The 11,030-nt window shown below is 44.0% G+C and overlaps 1 protein-coding gene across 2 annotated transcripts; it reads right to left on the bottom strand.

The window, feature by feature from the left end:
• Positions 1–3,788: 3,788 nt before the first annotated feature.
• LOC135377135 (uncharacterized) lies at positions 3,789–10,606 on the bottom strand. Of its 2 annotated transcripts, XM_064609439.1 has the most exons (10): positions 10,341–10,606; positions 10,140–10,249; positions 8,615–8,834; positions 8,455–8,511; positions 7,478–7,537; positions 6,938–7,027; positions 6,735–6,815; positions 6,420–6,484; positions 4,206–4,428; positions 3,789–3,948 (listed from the first exon to the last, which is right to left on the bottom strand). In XM_064609439.1, the coding sequence occupies exons 1-10, from the start codon at positions 10,534–10,536 to the stop codon at positions 3,818–3,820; spliced, it is 1,233 nt and encodes a 410-aa protein (XP_064465509.1). In that variant the 5' UTR covers positions 10,537–10,606; the 3' UTR covers positions 3,789–3,817. The 2 variants fall into 2 exon arrangements, with proteins under 2 accessions (XP_064465509.1, XP_064465510.1); XM_064609440.1 differs by lacking the exon at positions 8,455–8,511.
• Positions 10,607–11,030: the final 424 nt, after the last annotated feature.

The raw sequence follows: 11,030 nt of genomic DNA, 5'->3' as shown, positions 1-11,030 counted from the left end.
AGCTCCTGGTCTGTATTGGCTACGGCTACAGGAGCACGACGCCCGAATTCGGCTCATCTAGGGCACTGCTACCTGTGTCGCCGAAGAAGACTTTGCTGGCGTTGACTTTGTTCTCACGGAAACGTGGTCCCGTCATTTATGTTTCCTACGTGGACAGCTTTCTAAAATACCAATGCAAATATATTCCGGTTTTCCTTTTTCTTAGAACCGTTGTTTCCGTACACAAGCTGCAGTTCATATGACGGTGACAATGCATTGATCCTTCTTTTTTATTTTGTTTCTGCGTTCTTGTATTTTTTTGTTAGAATCTCGGAGTGTGCTGCGGTTACGCATCCCTGGCAATGGAGCAGGTAGTGGCTTTAATGATCGCTGAAAGTCACAGCCTTTAATCTTGTTTTTTTCAATTCCACATCTATATTTAATGACATTGGCCACACATGTCCTTGAGACTGAGGGAAGGACAAAAGATAGAACACAAAACGGACAGCACAAGACACAACCAGCAATGGCGATTTAATATAGGAGGTACAAATATGTCGAGGAAAAGGAACGCAGCTTTGCCGTCTTTTAAGAAGCGAATATGACGCATGTTATCTGATTCATTCAACGGTTAGTGCGGCGTAACAGTGAAACAAAGCAGAGATGAGACGCTTGTGGCGTTGTGGTCGGACAGATTGCCGCACGTCTTTATTATTACTGTGTGTGTGTGTTTGTGTGTGTGCGAGAAAGAGAGAGAGAGAGAGAGTGTGTGTGTGTGTGTGTGTGTCTCAACGAAAGGCTTGAGTAAGCAAATGGGGGGAAGGTACAGATGAGGCTGATTACATTATCAAGCACGGCGCCATACCTATATGGACAGGTCACTAGTGCAACCTGGGGTGTGAGAGTTTTAGTCTCATTGAAGAGAGGAAAGCAATCGGAATAGTTGTCTAAATGTAAGGGTAGGCTGCTGCTTGCCGTGTACGTGCGGCATGCACGATACATAACCACTCTGAAATCGCACTCAGTTTATACGTCCCTCTACTTCAAACGGTTGCACCCGAAACCACAAATATCACTTCGTGAAATGTTCCACAAGCGTTGTATTATGTTCATTTGTATTTTCGTTCTCACGTCATTTCCACCTCGCTCTCAGTAGCGATAAAACTGTGTATTGAGTTGACGGTAACACCAGTATGAAGCAGCGCCCTAACTTCGGTCTTATCTCGCTACAGTGTACTTTCTTGTCTCTGGTACAGTCCCTCTCCAGTCCTACCGATTGCCCAGCTGCTCCTTTTGTCCTTGATGTACGTCTGGAATTTCCTACGTCTGGCTAGGTCGTCAAACCAAGCAACAACTGCACATTTCATCGGGCCTACATGCCGCGCTCCTTTCTGCTTCTCGTACCAACGTCAACAATATCAGCGACGCCTTCTCTGCCTTTGAAAACTTGCACCCACACCTGTTTCTGCTTCTGGCACTGTGACACCAGTGTGAAACAGGGCGCCAACCAATATCTTCTCTCGCATCATGTGAGAAACAATCGTCACTTTAATATCCCCGCAAATATGTCTTGTGGTGCTACCGTGCCAAAGTATGTGCATTATCTGTATTTCTGTCATATGTGTACTTGCGAGTGTAACGACGTGTGTATCGTTGTTGCTGTTGCGTAGCGGTGATGTAGAAAGCAATCCGGGTCCCCGGGACTCTAAAATTCATGGGACAATCATACAGAGTAATACAGATGTCCCTGGCGAGATTAGCGTTGTGCTACCTGCCCCCGAAAACGGGCAATCTACTTTGCAAATCTGTTGCAGCTAACGAGGCGTCAATGATTTCACAACTCAAGGCAGTCTGATATGCTCAAGTCGATGCGCAAGAACCTATACAGACATTGTCGCACAAATAAAAAAGAAAACACCACATAATAATAATAATAATAACTACGATCACAGACAACGTTGTTTCATTACGCCAGCTGTCCAAGGACGTAAGTTAAGCAGTCTGCTTCATCCATTTCCGCTGATGTGAGCGGCGTAACGTCTCGTTTACACGACCTTCAAAGCGAATCACGCAGAAGCTATACCTTGTCTTTTACGGCTTCATCGAATCTGTTTCAGAGTCCTGAGCCGATTTAGAACAAGTTCAGATAAAAAAAAAATGACGCATGTTCCCAGCATCTTTCTGTCACCATTGGTCCTGAGGCCACAGAGCGAGCACATCCCCTCGAGTATACGTCAAGTCTTGTACAGCACGACCGATTATAGTCAAGTCAACTTCGACTCCCTTAAAGAAAGCGAATGCGTCCTTTCAGCGTCTCCTGGCTTTAAGGGCACATCCTTTTCTGTGTATCGCTGGACTATGCTTGTCGTGTACCCTTTGCAAGACGTGTACTGCTGGACTATGCACACTCCTCCAACTCTTCTTTTAAAGTGCGTTTCTTCTTTTTTTTTTAAGCTCCGTGTTAGCGCCGCGAACCAAATATGGCTATGAGCGGCGTACAGAGGTGGACAGATGGAGACAGTACAGTAGGAAGGAGTGGAGGACGGGGGCGTTAGTATGCGTCCTGGGCCGACTTGAGGGGGAACTGTGCCGACATTCGTATGGAAAATTTTCGGAAAACCTAGGGGAAACCTCTGACAGTACAGCCGGTGACAGGATTCGAACCCGTGTCACCTTCCAGTCTCGACGTGGGAAGCGATCGTCCTAACCTTTATGCCACGGGAGTTGGTAAAAACTGACTGACTGATCTCCTCGCTGTGTAGATCGATTTTATCATCGCCATTCCAGTGTGCATGCTACCGTTGTTCATCTGTATACAGGGTGTTTCACGAAAATCTCCCGGCTGAATAATTCGTGAACAGGTGGCGCTATCGAAGGAATTTCTTTTTGGAAAATCCTTGGGACATCGACCATGAACTGAGTAGTGACCTGCTCATTTGCATACGCTCACTAATTACATAAACATCTTATTAACTTTTAACTTTTACTTCGCACGCTTACGGAACCTCTGTTTTACGCGTTGGGACCTTCAGCGAAAAATATTGCAAGAAAAAAACCGCATCGACACTTCGCGATTTCTTCGAGTAATTAATCGGTTTCAGTTCACATATTTCGTGCGCGGAGCAGTGCACCAATGCGCTCTTTGGATCAGCGATCCGGATGTCAATTTCGTGTTCATCCGCCTGGTTGACACACGGGGTTGACGGAAGATAACGAACAGCCGCAAGACCGCAAGAGAAGCTTTGGTGTTCACTCTCCTTCTCTACACTCTTAAAATGAACTTCACCACATAGCACGATCCTGGCCAACCATCATCCCGCGTGACAACGTACTCTACTTGGATTTGATAAGCATGAGAGACGTATGCCTTTCTTTTTTTCCTTTTTAGTACCAATGATGCCCTAGATAAGGACAAAAAGAAATGCTCCGCCTCCCCTGTTCAACAAGTCCAGCGAACACGTTGTCATTCGGGACGATGGTTGTAGGAGTGTGCTATGTCCCTATTGAAAAAAATGATCCTGGTGGACCATCAAGGCTGGTTGTCTGGTGTGTTATTGGACCTTGGTGGCCACCAGATGTGATGGGCCACCAGATGTGATGGACCACCAGATGTGATGGACCACCAGCTCTGGTGTTTTGGTGCGCCACCAGACGTGGCTGTGTGACGTGTCATCAAGGCTGATGGTGGGACGAAAGAATGCACCAGATATGCTCCCTTTCAGCATGGCACAGCCATAAAATAAGCTTTGGAAACTTATAGATATAACTCTGTAGATGTGTTCAAGAAAAGGTAGTCAAGGCAGTTCTATATGTGTATAAAAAGTATATTTTTTTCTATTCATGTCTTGCGCCTTCGGCGAAGGTCACTTATTTTTTGGCTAACGTATACTCTCATCATGGACGTCTTCTTTTTGATTTCGTTGGCATCTGTTAAGTTCTTCTTGGATGTGAGGTAGTTCACATAGGCACCTGTGTGGGAACATGAGAAAATAAGTATACCTGAAAGATTCACAGCATTGGTGATCAATGTAACACCACAATGAAAAGACCGGTCTGACAAAGCAGAACCCGTAAAACAAGTGCTACATCACTGCAACATAATCACTTCACCTACACCCTGTGCAACCAATAAAAAATAGTTGCACACACTGATGGTCACCTAGCAGAATAATTTGAACCCCACTACACGTACTAGTGCATATGAAAACAGTATATAATATACTCACTCCTCATAGCCTGAACTTTCACAGGGGATAGCGCAGGGAATGTTGCTGTTTTTCCTTCTGCTTTGGCCCTGTTGGAAAGTGTCCCGCTGAACGTTCGTTCGGCCAGCACCTCTGATCCCCAAATGGAGACAGCGAGTTCTTTAACGAACTTTATCTCCTCTTCATGCCTGTTAAGGATGTCCCACTTGTCTTTTGGAATCTTAATTCCACCTCCAAGGTCAACCTGAAATTTAGCATAACAACGCAGCTGACAACGTATGCATTCAAACTGCACCACCTTATAAAGTGGTTAACCACTTTTCTCGGAGGTGGTGCGTTTGGACTCTGTTCATGGTAAAAGGTGCAATGTTTCCCACTCAGTCATTTGGAAAACACGGGTTCTCAAACTGGCAATCCCATGCATGGGTCACCCACTGTATGTCTACGTAGTGTTCTTTGTTTTCAGGTTCTATGATTTTTCAAATTTGGTGAAGAGGGAAGAAATCTGTTGATATTTATACAGAAGAATTCAGGTGCTATGATCCCTGCTTGATGCGCCATCGGGGAAATTTAGGATGAAACCAAAAGCATACGCAACAAGCCACTGCTGCTACACTGGGATGAGAAACAAGAATCTTATATATGCTCAAAACTGGGCAGTTAATGACCTTGGTATTCAAACACTTGTCTGAGCTCCAGAAAAACTCGCCTTTGATTCGTACGGGGAGGGGGGATTATAAAAGGAGAACAAATGGGTTGTTACACATAGCTCCCTTTTGCTGATATTACGACAACTGTTCCGGTGGTCCACCTAGAACGACAAGTAGGATGACTGCAAGGATTTCGGGTAGATATCAGGTTTCACCCGAATTCTTTAAAACTTGTTCAAGGGGAATTAACTGTCATGAAAAGTCCGGTTTAACCCGAAAGCAAAGAACCCTGTCTACGTAGCCATATTACATGCAAGCAAAGCTAAATCACATAAGTGATTTCCACAAAAGATGACGCTCCTGGTTCAGCGGTAAGCAAGGGAACACATCAAACATGATCGTCTAGTTCAGGAGTTCAAACTAGGTTCAGCGGAACCCAAGGGTTCCACGACACCATACCAAGGGTTCTGCGGGCAGCTGCCGAGAGGGCGAGCTACATGTTTACTGGCATACTGGACGCACTCGCCTATTGAACACGCCCCAACTTGAGTGCTGAAATACTGCTACTTTTCTGCTCCCCGCACATTACACGTTTCCTGACTTTAGTAGCATGGCAGGATCGTCATGCGCAACTCCAGCCTGCCACGGTAGCGCGCTTGCGTCGCACTGTCAACCAGATGGAGCACCTGGCGCCAGAGTAATGAATGACGAATGCAACAGGGATTGAGGTTATTTCGTCCACGCTTGATAGAACGGAAGATCATTTCATGCTGTAGAACTGTGACGATCGATTACGAGGATATCTCAGAATAAATCACGCCGATGAGGCAGAATCGTGACGTTCGATATCTGGTTGATCACCGCTGATATCTCGAAATAAATCACGACATTCGATTCCCAGGAGATCACCGCAGACACCTCAGAATCAACCGCGACATACGATTCCCGGAAGAGCACTATGGATACCTCAGAATAAATCGCAATGATGAGGTACAATCGCGACGTTCGATTGCGGAATAAATATCTTGGAATAAAATCCGGGTTCTAATTTTCCTCCGCGTATTGGACGCACCCCCTCAAAGGCATGATGTCTATGGGTAAAAACGTGCGCATTATATGAGAGTAGATAACATATCAGGAACGCGCTCCCTAGCACAATATATTCACGGCTAAATCCCACTGGGGTTCTTCCCAATGTAGGTAATTTTTTGTTTGGTGAAATAAAAATAACTGTGTTCTATTATTAATTTTGTATGATCCCACTTTTGTTCTTGGAAAAGTAGATCCTGCAAGCTGGGCACGGGTTCCTCCAGTATTCCTGCAAGTCTGGAGGGGTTCTCTGGGCCCACAAAGTTTCAGAACCCCAGGTCTAGTTAGGGCACTCCGCATTAGAGGAAGGAGTTTGCCCTTCACTCGCCAGGCAAAATTTTAGTGACGGACCCATACATTTGAAGGACTAGTGATTTCAAGGACTATGTCATTAATACAACCACATTTCTGTAGCACTATTTACGTATCTGCCAAATGAGACTTTGCTCAGTGGGACATCAAAAGCGAGCATCACAGAAGTCGACACATCTCTTACAGCATCACATCCTTGCGGGAGACACGGAGAGGTTGGCCCAGTGTTCGAACTGACAGCTTGTCCAACTGAAAGACAAAAATTTCAGCTTTTTTAATGACCTTCTGTAGAGTTACCAGTAAAGAAACCACCAAAATTTTTAATCTGTCAATAAATTAGGAGGCAATTGCTTGACTGCCACATTACAACCATCCATCGCCCAGAAAGTAATGTACCAATCACCCCGTAGGTATGAGACAGCAGTCTTCAGAAAGGCTATTAAGAATGTAGTGCGCTACACCATGGTGTGAAGACAGGGACCATATGATACTGGCTTACCTCCTACAAAAGGATCCTCTGGATATAAATCACTCTGGGACCCATTTTCAGGAACCTGCGCCGTAGCAGAGGATGGGGTACCTGTTGCACAAATAAAGTCAGCTAGGGCTGTGCTTCAATGACATTGAGACGTACTTGGCTATCAAGTTTGGTTGGAGTGCAAGTGCAAAATTCGAAGTTACAAACAGAGAATCAGCACCTACCATTATCAAGGAAGCACTCTTCAACCTCAGATGCTGCAGTACATGGTTCTTCCATGGTTGTGTGGGTGACATCCTCATGTTGAGTCTGATCTGTTCCAATCACAGCACATATAAAATATATAACCAGAAGAAGAGTGAATAGACTATCACAGAAAAGGTTGAATCCTGGTCTGCCTTGTATTGTGAAATTCACAGTATGTGAAATGTAAGCTTGTGCAACTCCAATGCTGTTTTGAAGTATGGTTTCCATGAAACGTATTGGCAGATATTTCAAACCCAAATGTGTGTGCAGTACACCTTTCACCTTCTCTTGCAATGCGTCATTGCAGTTACCAAATTACTAGCCATTTCTAGGCTTGCCAGTGGTCAAAATCACACGCCAGGATATACGTCTGGCTAACGTTTTCAATGACTTTCATCTTCCATTATACTTTTTTTGTTCTCAGCGTTCAGGCCGTCCTCGTTCCATTTAGAAATGCTAAAACCCTACGAATGTCCAAGCACACTGGGATCATCTGACATGCAATGCGTGGGAAATACCTTTTTGTGTGCTTTCCCTGTTTGCTGGCACTGGCCAGCTGGCCTCCACTTCAGGCTTATCTGCACATATAAATTTTAATTCTGCATAAGTTATATGAAAGATAGAGCCCTCACTTATCCACACTGCAAATGTGGTAAGTGTTAACGGCCTAGGCACCTGGATTTAGCAGACACATTTCAGTGAAAGGATATTTAAAGGGTCACTACACGCATGAGCTAACAACAATGATGCATGCGCTGAAACAACGTTCAGTGCTTAGCACCAAAGCAAGAAAAAATACTGTATAATGTCGATTGTAGGTTTCAATTCATTCTGCAATGGAATGAAAGCGGAATTATGAATACCAGTAGAAATTTAAAAACATAGCGTGCAACGAAGGCAACCTGCTTTTGCATTTTAGTGGCCCTTTTAGAAGCAAGTGAGCAGGTGTTATAAATATATGTTGAGGGACTACATGACCAGGGAATAACTATAAAAACTTGACGATGACATCCACATGAAGAACTACAAAACACGGAAGGAACAGAGGGGACGATGCTTGAATTCCGAAATGACTTCTTGAGACATTGTTTGCATGGGTCTCTTCTAGGTTCCCTAGTCTTCTTTTCCCATCCTAAGTAGGTTTCAACAACTGCTGTCACAAGATAGGTAATACACGTGTGCATGAATGTCAATTATTGCTAACAATGCGACTATTTTACGTGTCTGCAGACATCGAAAATAATCGCAGCCTCCAGAGATAATAGACAGACTTCTTTTTACAAACTCACTGAAATATTTCGCACTATTACTATTCTAACACTTCTGCTGTGACATGCATGAACATACTGTTAAGATGATCCCGATCCCACTCATCTCCATCGTGCCGAACTGCGCACAATTCATTCTCGTTTAGGCAGTCTTCCTAATGAACCTGATTAAATTGCTCCGCCTGTGACTGCGACTATCTCTACTTCTTGCCTAACGATACACTAACCCTGAACGGTTCCACGTACAGCTGCGTTGTGGCACGTATCTGACATCAGACGGGTTTCTGTTGATTACACAAAGGAAGAAAAATGCAGAATTAATTTACATTACGAATAGGATCAGCACCTGTGCTTAAGCACTGAGGTTCTGTGATACATGGTACTCACCAGCATCCAGCACCCTTGTGCAGAGAGCTTTCTGCAGGCACATATTTTGCTTCCTTAGCGCATTTATCTCTTTTTCAAGATAGCGAATATGTTCATCTCTTTCATTGAGCAAGCTTTTTGGAACTACTTCATCGTCTTCACTGTCAAGGTCTTCCAACATATCCAGCTCCTGCTGGCGGCGCACCTGCAAGCGTGCCCTTTTGCTTTGGCTTGCACCAACCTGCGAATGCCAATGATGTTATACACCCTCCTCTTACAAACAAAACGCAACCATCAGATACAAAATAAAGTTATTTACGGTGTTTAACAGGGGTCCCCCGACTGCATAATTCATGCAGGTGACACTGTCAAATAACTTTCTTTTTGATAAAGATCCTTGAGATGTCGACCAAGAACTGAGCACTAAGCTGCTCATCTGCATATGCTTACTAGTGAAATAAAAATCGTAACGAAAGAAAAGTTAGGTGGCAAGCGAGCTGGTGGTGACGATCCATGACTTGAAAACCTGAGACGAGGTAGGGACGATAACTGAGAAACACAAACACGGTCTCAAACTCAGCTCAGCTGAGTTTGAAACAGTGTTTGTCTGTTATCGTCCCTACCTCATCTCTGGTTTGCAGGTCATAAAAATCCTAAATTTTACGTTTGACTGCAAATTGCCGAGATGCTGAACAAGGAGGGAAATAAAATGTTTTAAGACGTGTATGTAGGTCCCTCCTTGTTCCTTGTCTCAGGGCTAACTATCATGAATAATTAGTTTTTAAACTAAAAACTTCAAGCATTCTACTTTTACATTGGGCAATTTTGGAACCTGTTTCATCTACCTGGACCCTCAGCAAAAATTATCAAAAAAGAAAGAACACTGACAGTCACTGTTTTTTATAGCAAATAACCGATTTCGTCAGACACGGTTTTTGCAGAGTAATATACTAATGATAAATGGGCACACAATCAGGAAAGTTGTTGGACAAAATTCTTCAAAGAAGCATACCAATTAGCTCTTTTGCCCACCCAGCGGACAGTTACATGATAATCTGCCTGGCTGACATACAGAGTAATGGCATTAAAGGAACAGCCATAAGAGATGCCACGACATTGAATGACACTGATCACTACTAAATAAGTGTCATCACTACTAAAGCACACCTCATACACATAGTACAGCCGACTTGCATTTTGTTTGGGCGGGGGAACTAAAAAGCATTGTTGTTAGGGCGCCACAATTGGCACACCTAATTCAGTTGGGGTTTTGATCCAACACCTGGCTTTTTATTTTGGGTGAGATTTTAATTAATAGTTCCATCGAAAACATCCTGTGGCTAAACATGTTTCTAACTTCTACGAGTTGACAATGAAAAAATGGCTAGAGTTATTAGTTACGCTTCCATGTGAAAGAGTATATGCTTATGAGATGCGGGTTCAATTTGCACGTTAGAAATCTACAGAACACAACACTGGCTGCAGTCGCTGTCTCGTGTAGAAAAAATGGCTCGCTCTTAAATATCGCAATATCGATCTAGCGCACCTTTGCTGGCCTTTTCTGGGAAGCTTGCTGACAGTCCTTTCCGCGGTCACGCCGTCCACATGATCGTAGTCGTTTCCGTTCACCGAGAGATCGAGCGTCTTCTTCTTTTTCTGCAACGGAACCGTGACACAGCTCAAATATATCCAAGGCGGAAAGAAAAGAAGTCTCCACTTCGTCATTTCACTAGTAACTGGTACCTACCTGCCAAGTAAATAACGTCAGCGTCGTAGTATCCACCACGTGTTTTTTCATCACCTGACCAGTACACTTTATGCACGGGAAAATCGGTGTTTCCGTTGAAATCCGTGATGTCGCTTGGCATTGTAAACCCCTTGACATTGGTTATCGGCACCACAAGACGCGCATTGTCGAAAATATACCGGACGTATGCATACATTGCGGACTTTGCGAACGCAGGACAGCATGAATCGCAACTAGCGGGAAGAAACAAAGAAAGAAACACACACACCAACGCCTCCTCTATACACACCACTGATCTCTATCTATCTCTATCTATCTATAACACCTTTTACAATCGAGATCAGTGATACACACATACATGAGCACAATGTTTGCAGCCACAAGAGAAGTTAAAACGAAACGAGCCGTACTCTAGCGGCCTCCTCACGTTGACTGTTTTTCAACGAGAAAAATGCATGTTTGTGTCAATACGTCGTCTATTATATACAAACTTAACGAATTTAGTGCTCAAAACTGAACAGAAATCAGCCGACGGTTTGATGAATTATGGTTGCTTCGAACGTTTAGTGTAAAGTTTTAGTACCACGAAGTTTCGCACATAGGCTGCAGAAAGTTATTACATTTTTCAAGTACTGGCAATATTATATAAGTACCGATACTGGTAGTACTATCTTCGTTCCCGTGGGCGTA

Source organism: Ornithodoros turicata, chromosome 1 (assembly GCF_037126465.1).
Source record: "Ornithodoros turicata isolate Travis chromosome 1, ASM3712646v1, whole genome shotgun sequence".
NCBI lineage: Eukaryota > Metazoa > Arthropoda > Arachnida > Ixodida > Argasidae > Ornithodoros > Ornithodoros turicata.
This window is presented reverse-complemented; position numbering and strand designations above follow the sequence as displayed.

Excerpts from the sequence above, each read along its gene's own strand:
- LOC135377135 (XM_064609439.1), bottom strand. The coding sequence starts at position 10,536 with ATGTATGCATACGTCCGGTATATTTTCGACAATGCGCGTCTTGTGGTG. Across the intron at positions 7,028-7,477 it reads CAGGGAAAGCACACAAAAAG|ATCAGACTCAACATGAGGAT; the intron begins GTATTTCCCACG and ends TGATTGGAACAG. Across the intron at positions 3,949-4,205 it reads GAAAGTTCAGGCTATGAGGA|GTGCCTATGTGAACTACCTC; the intron begins GTGAGTATATTA and ends GTTCCCACACAG.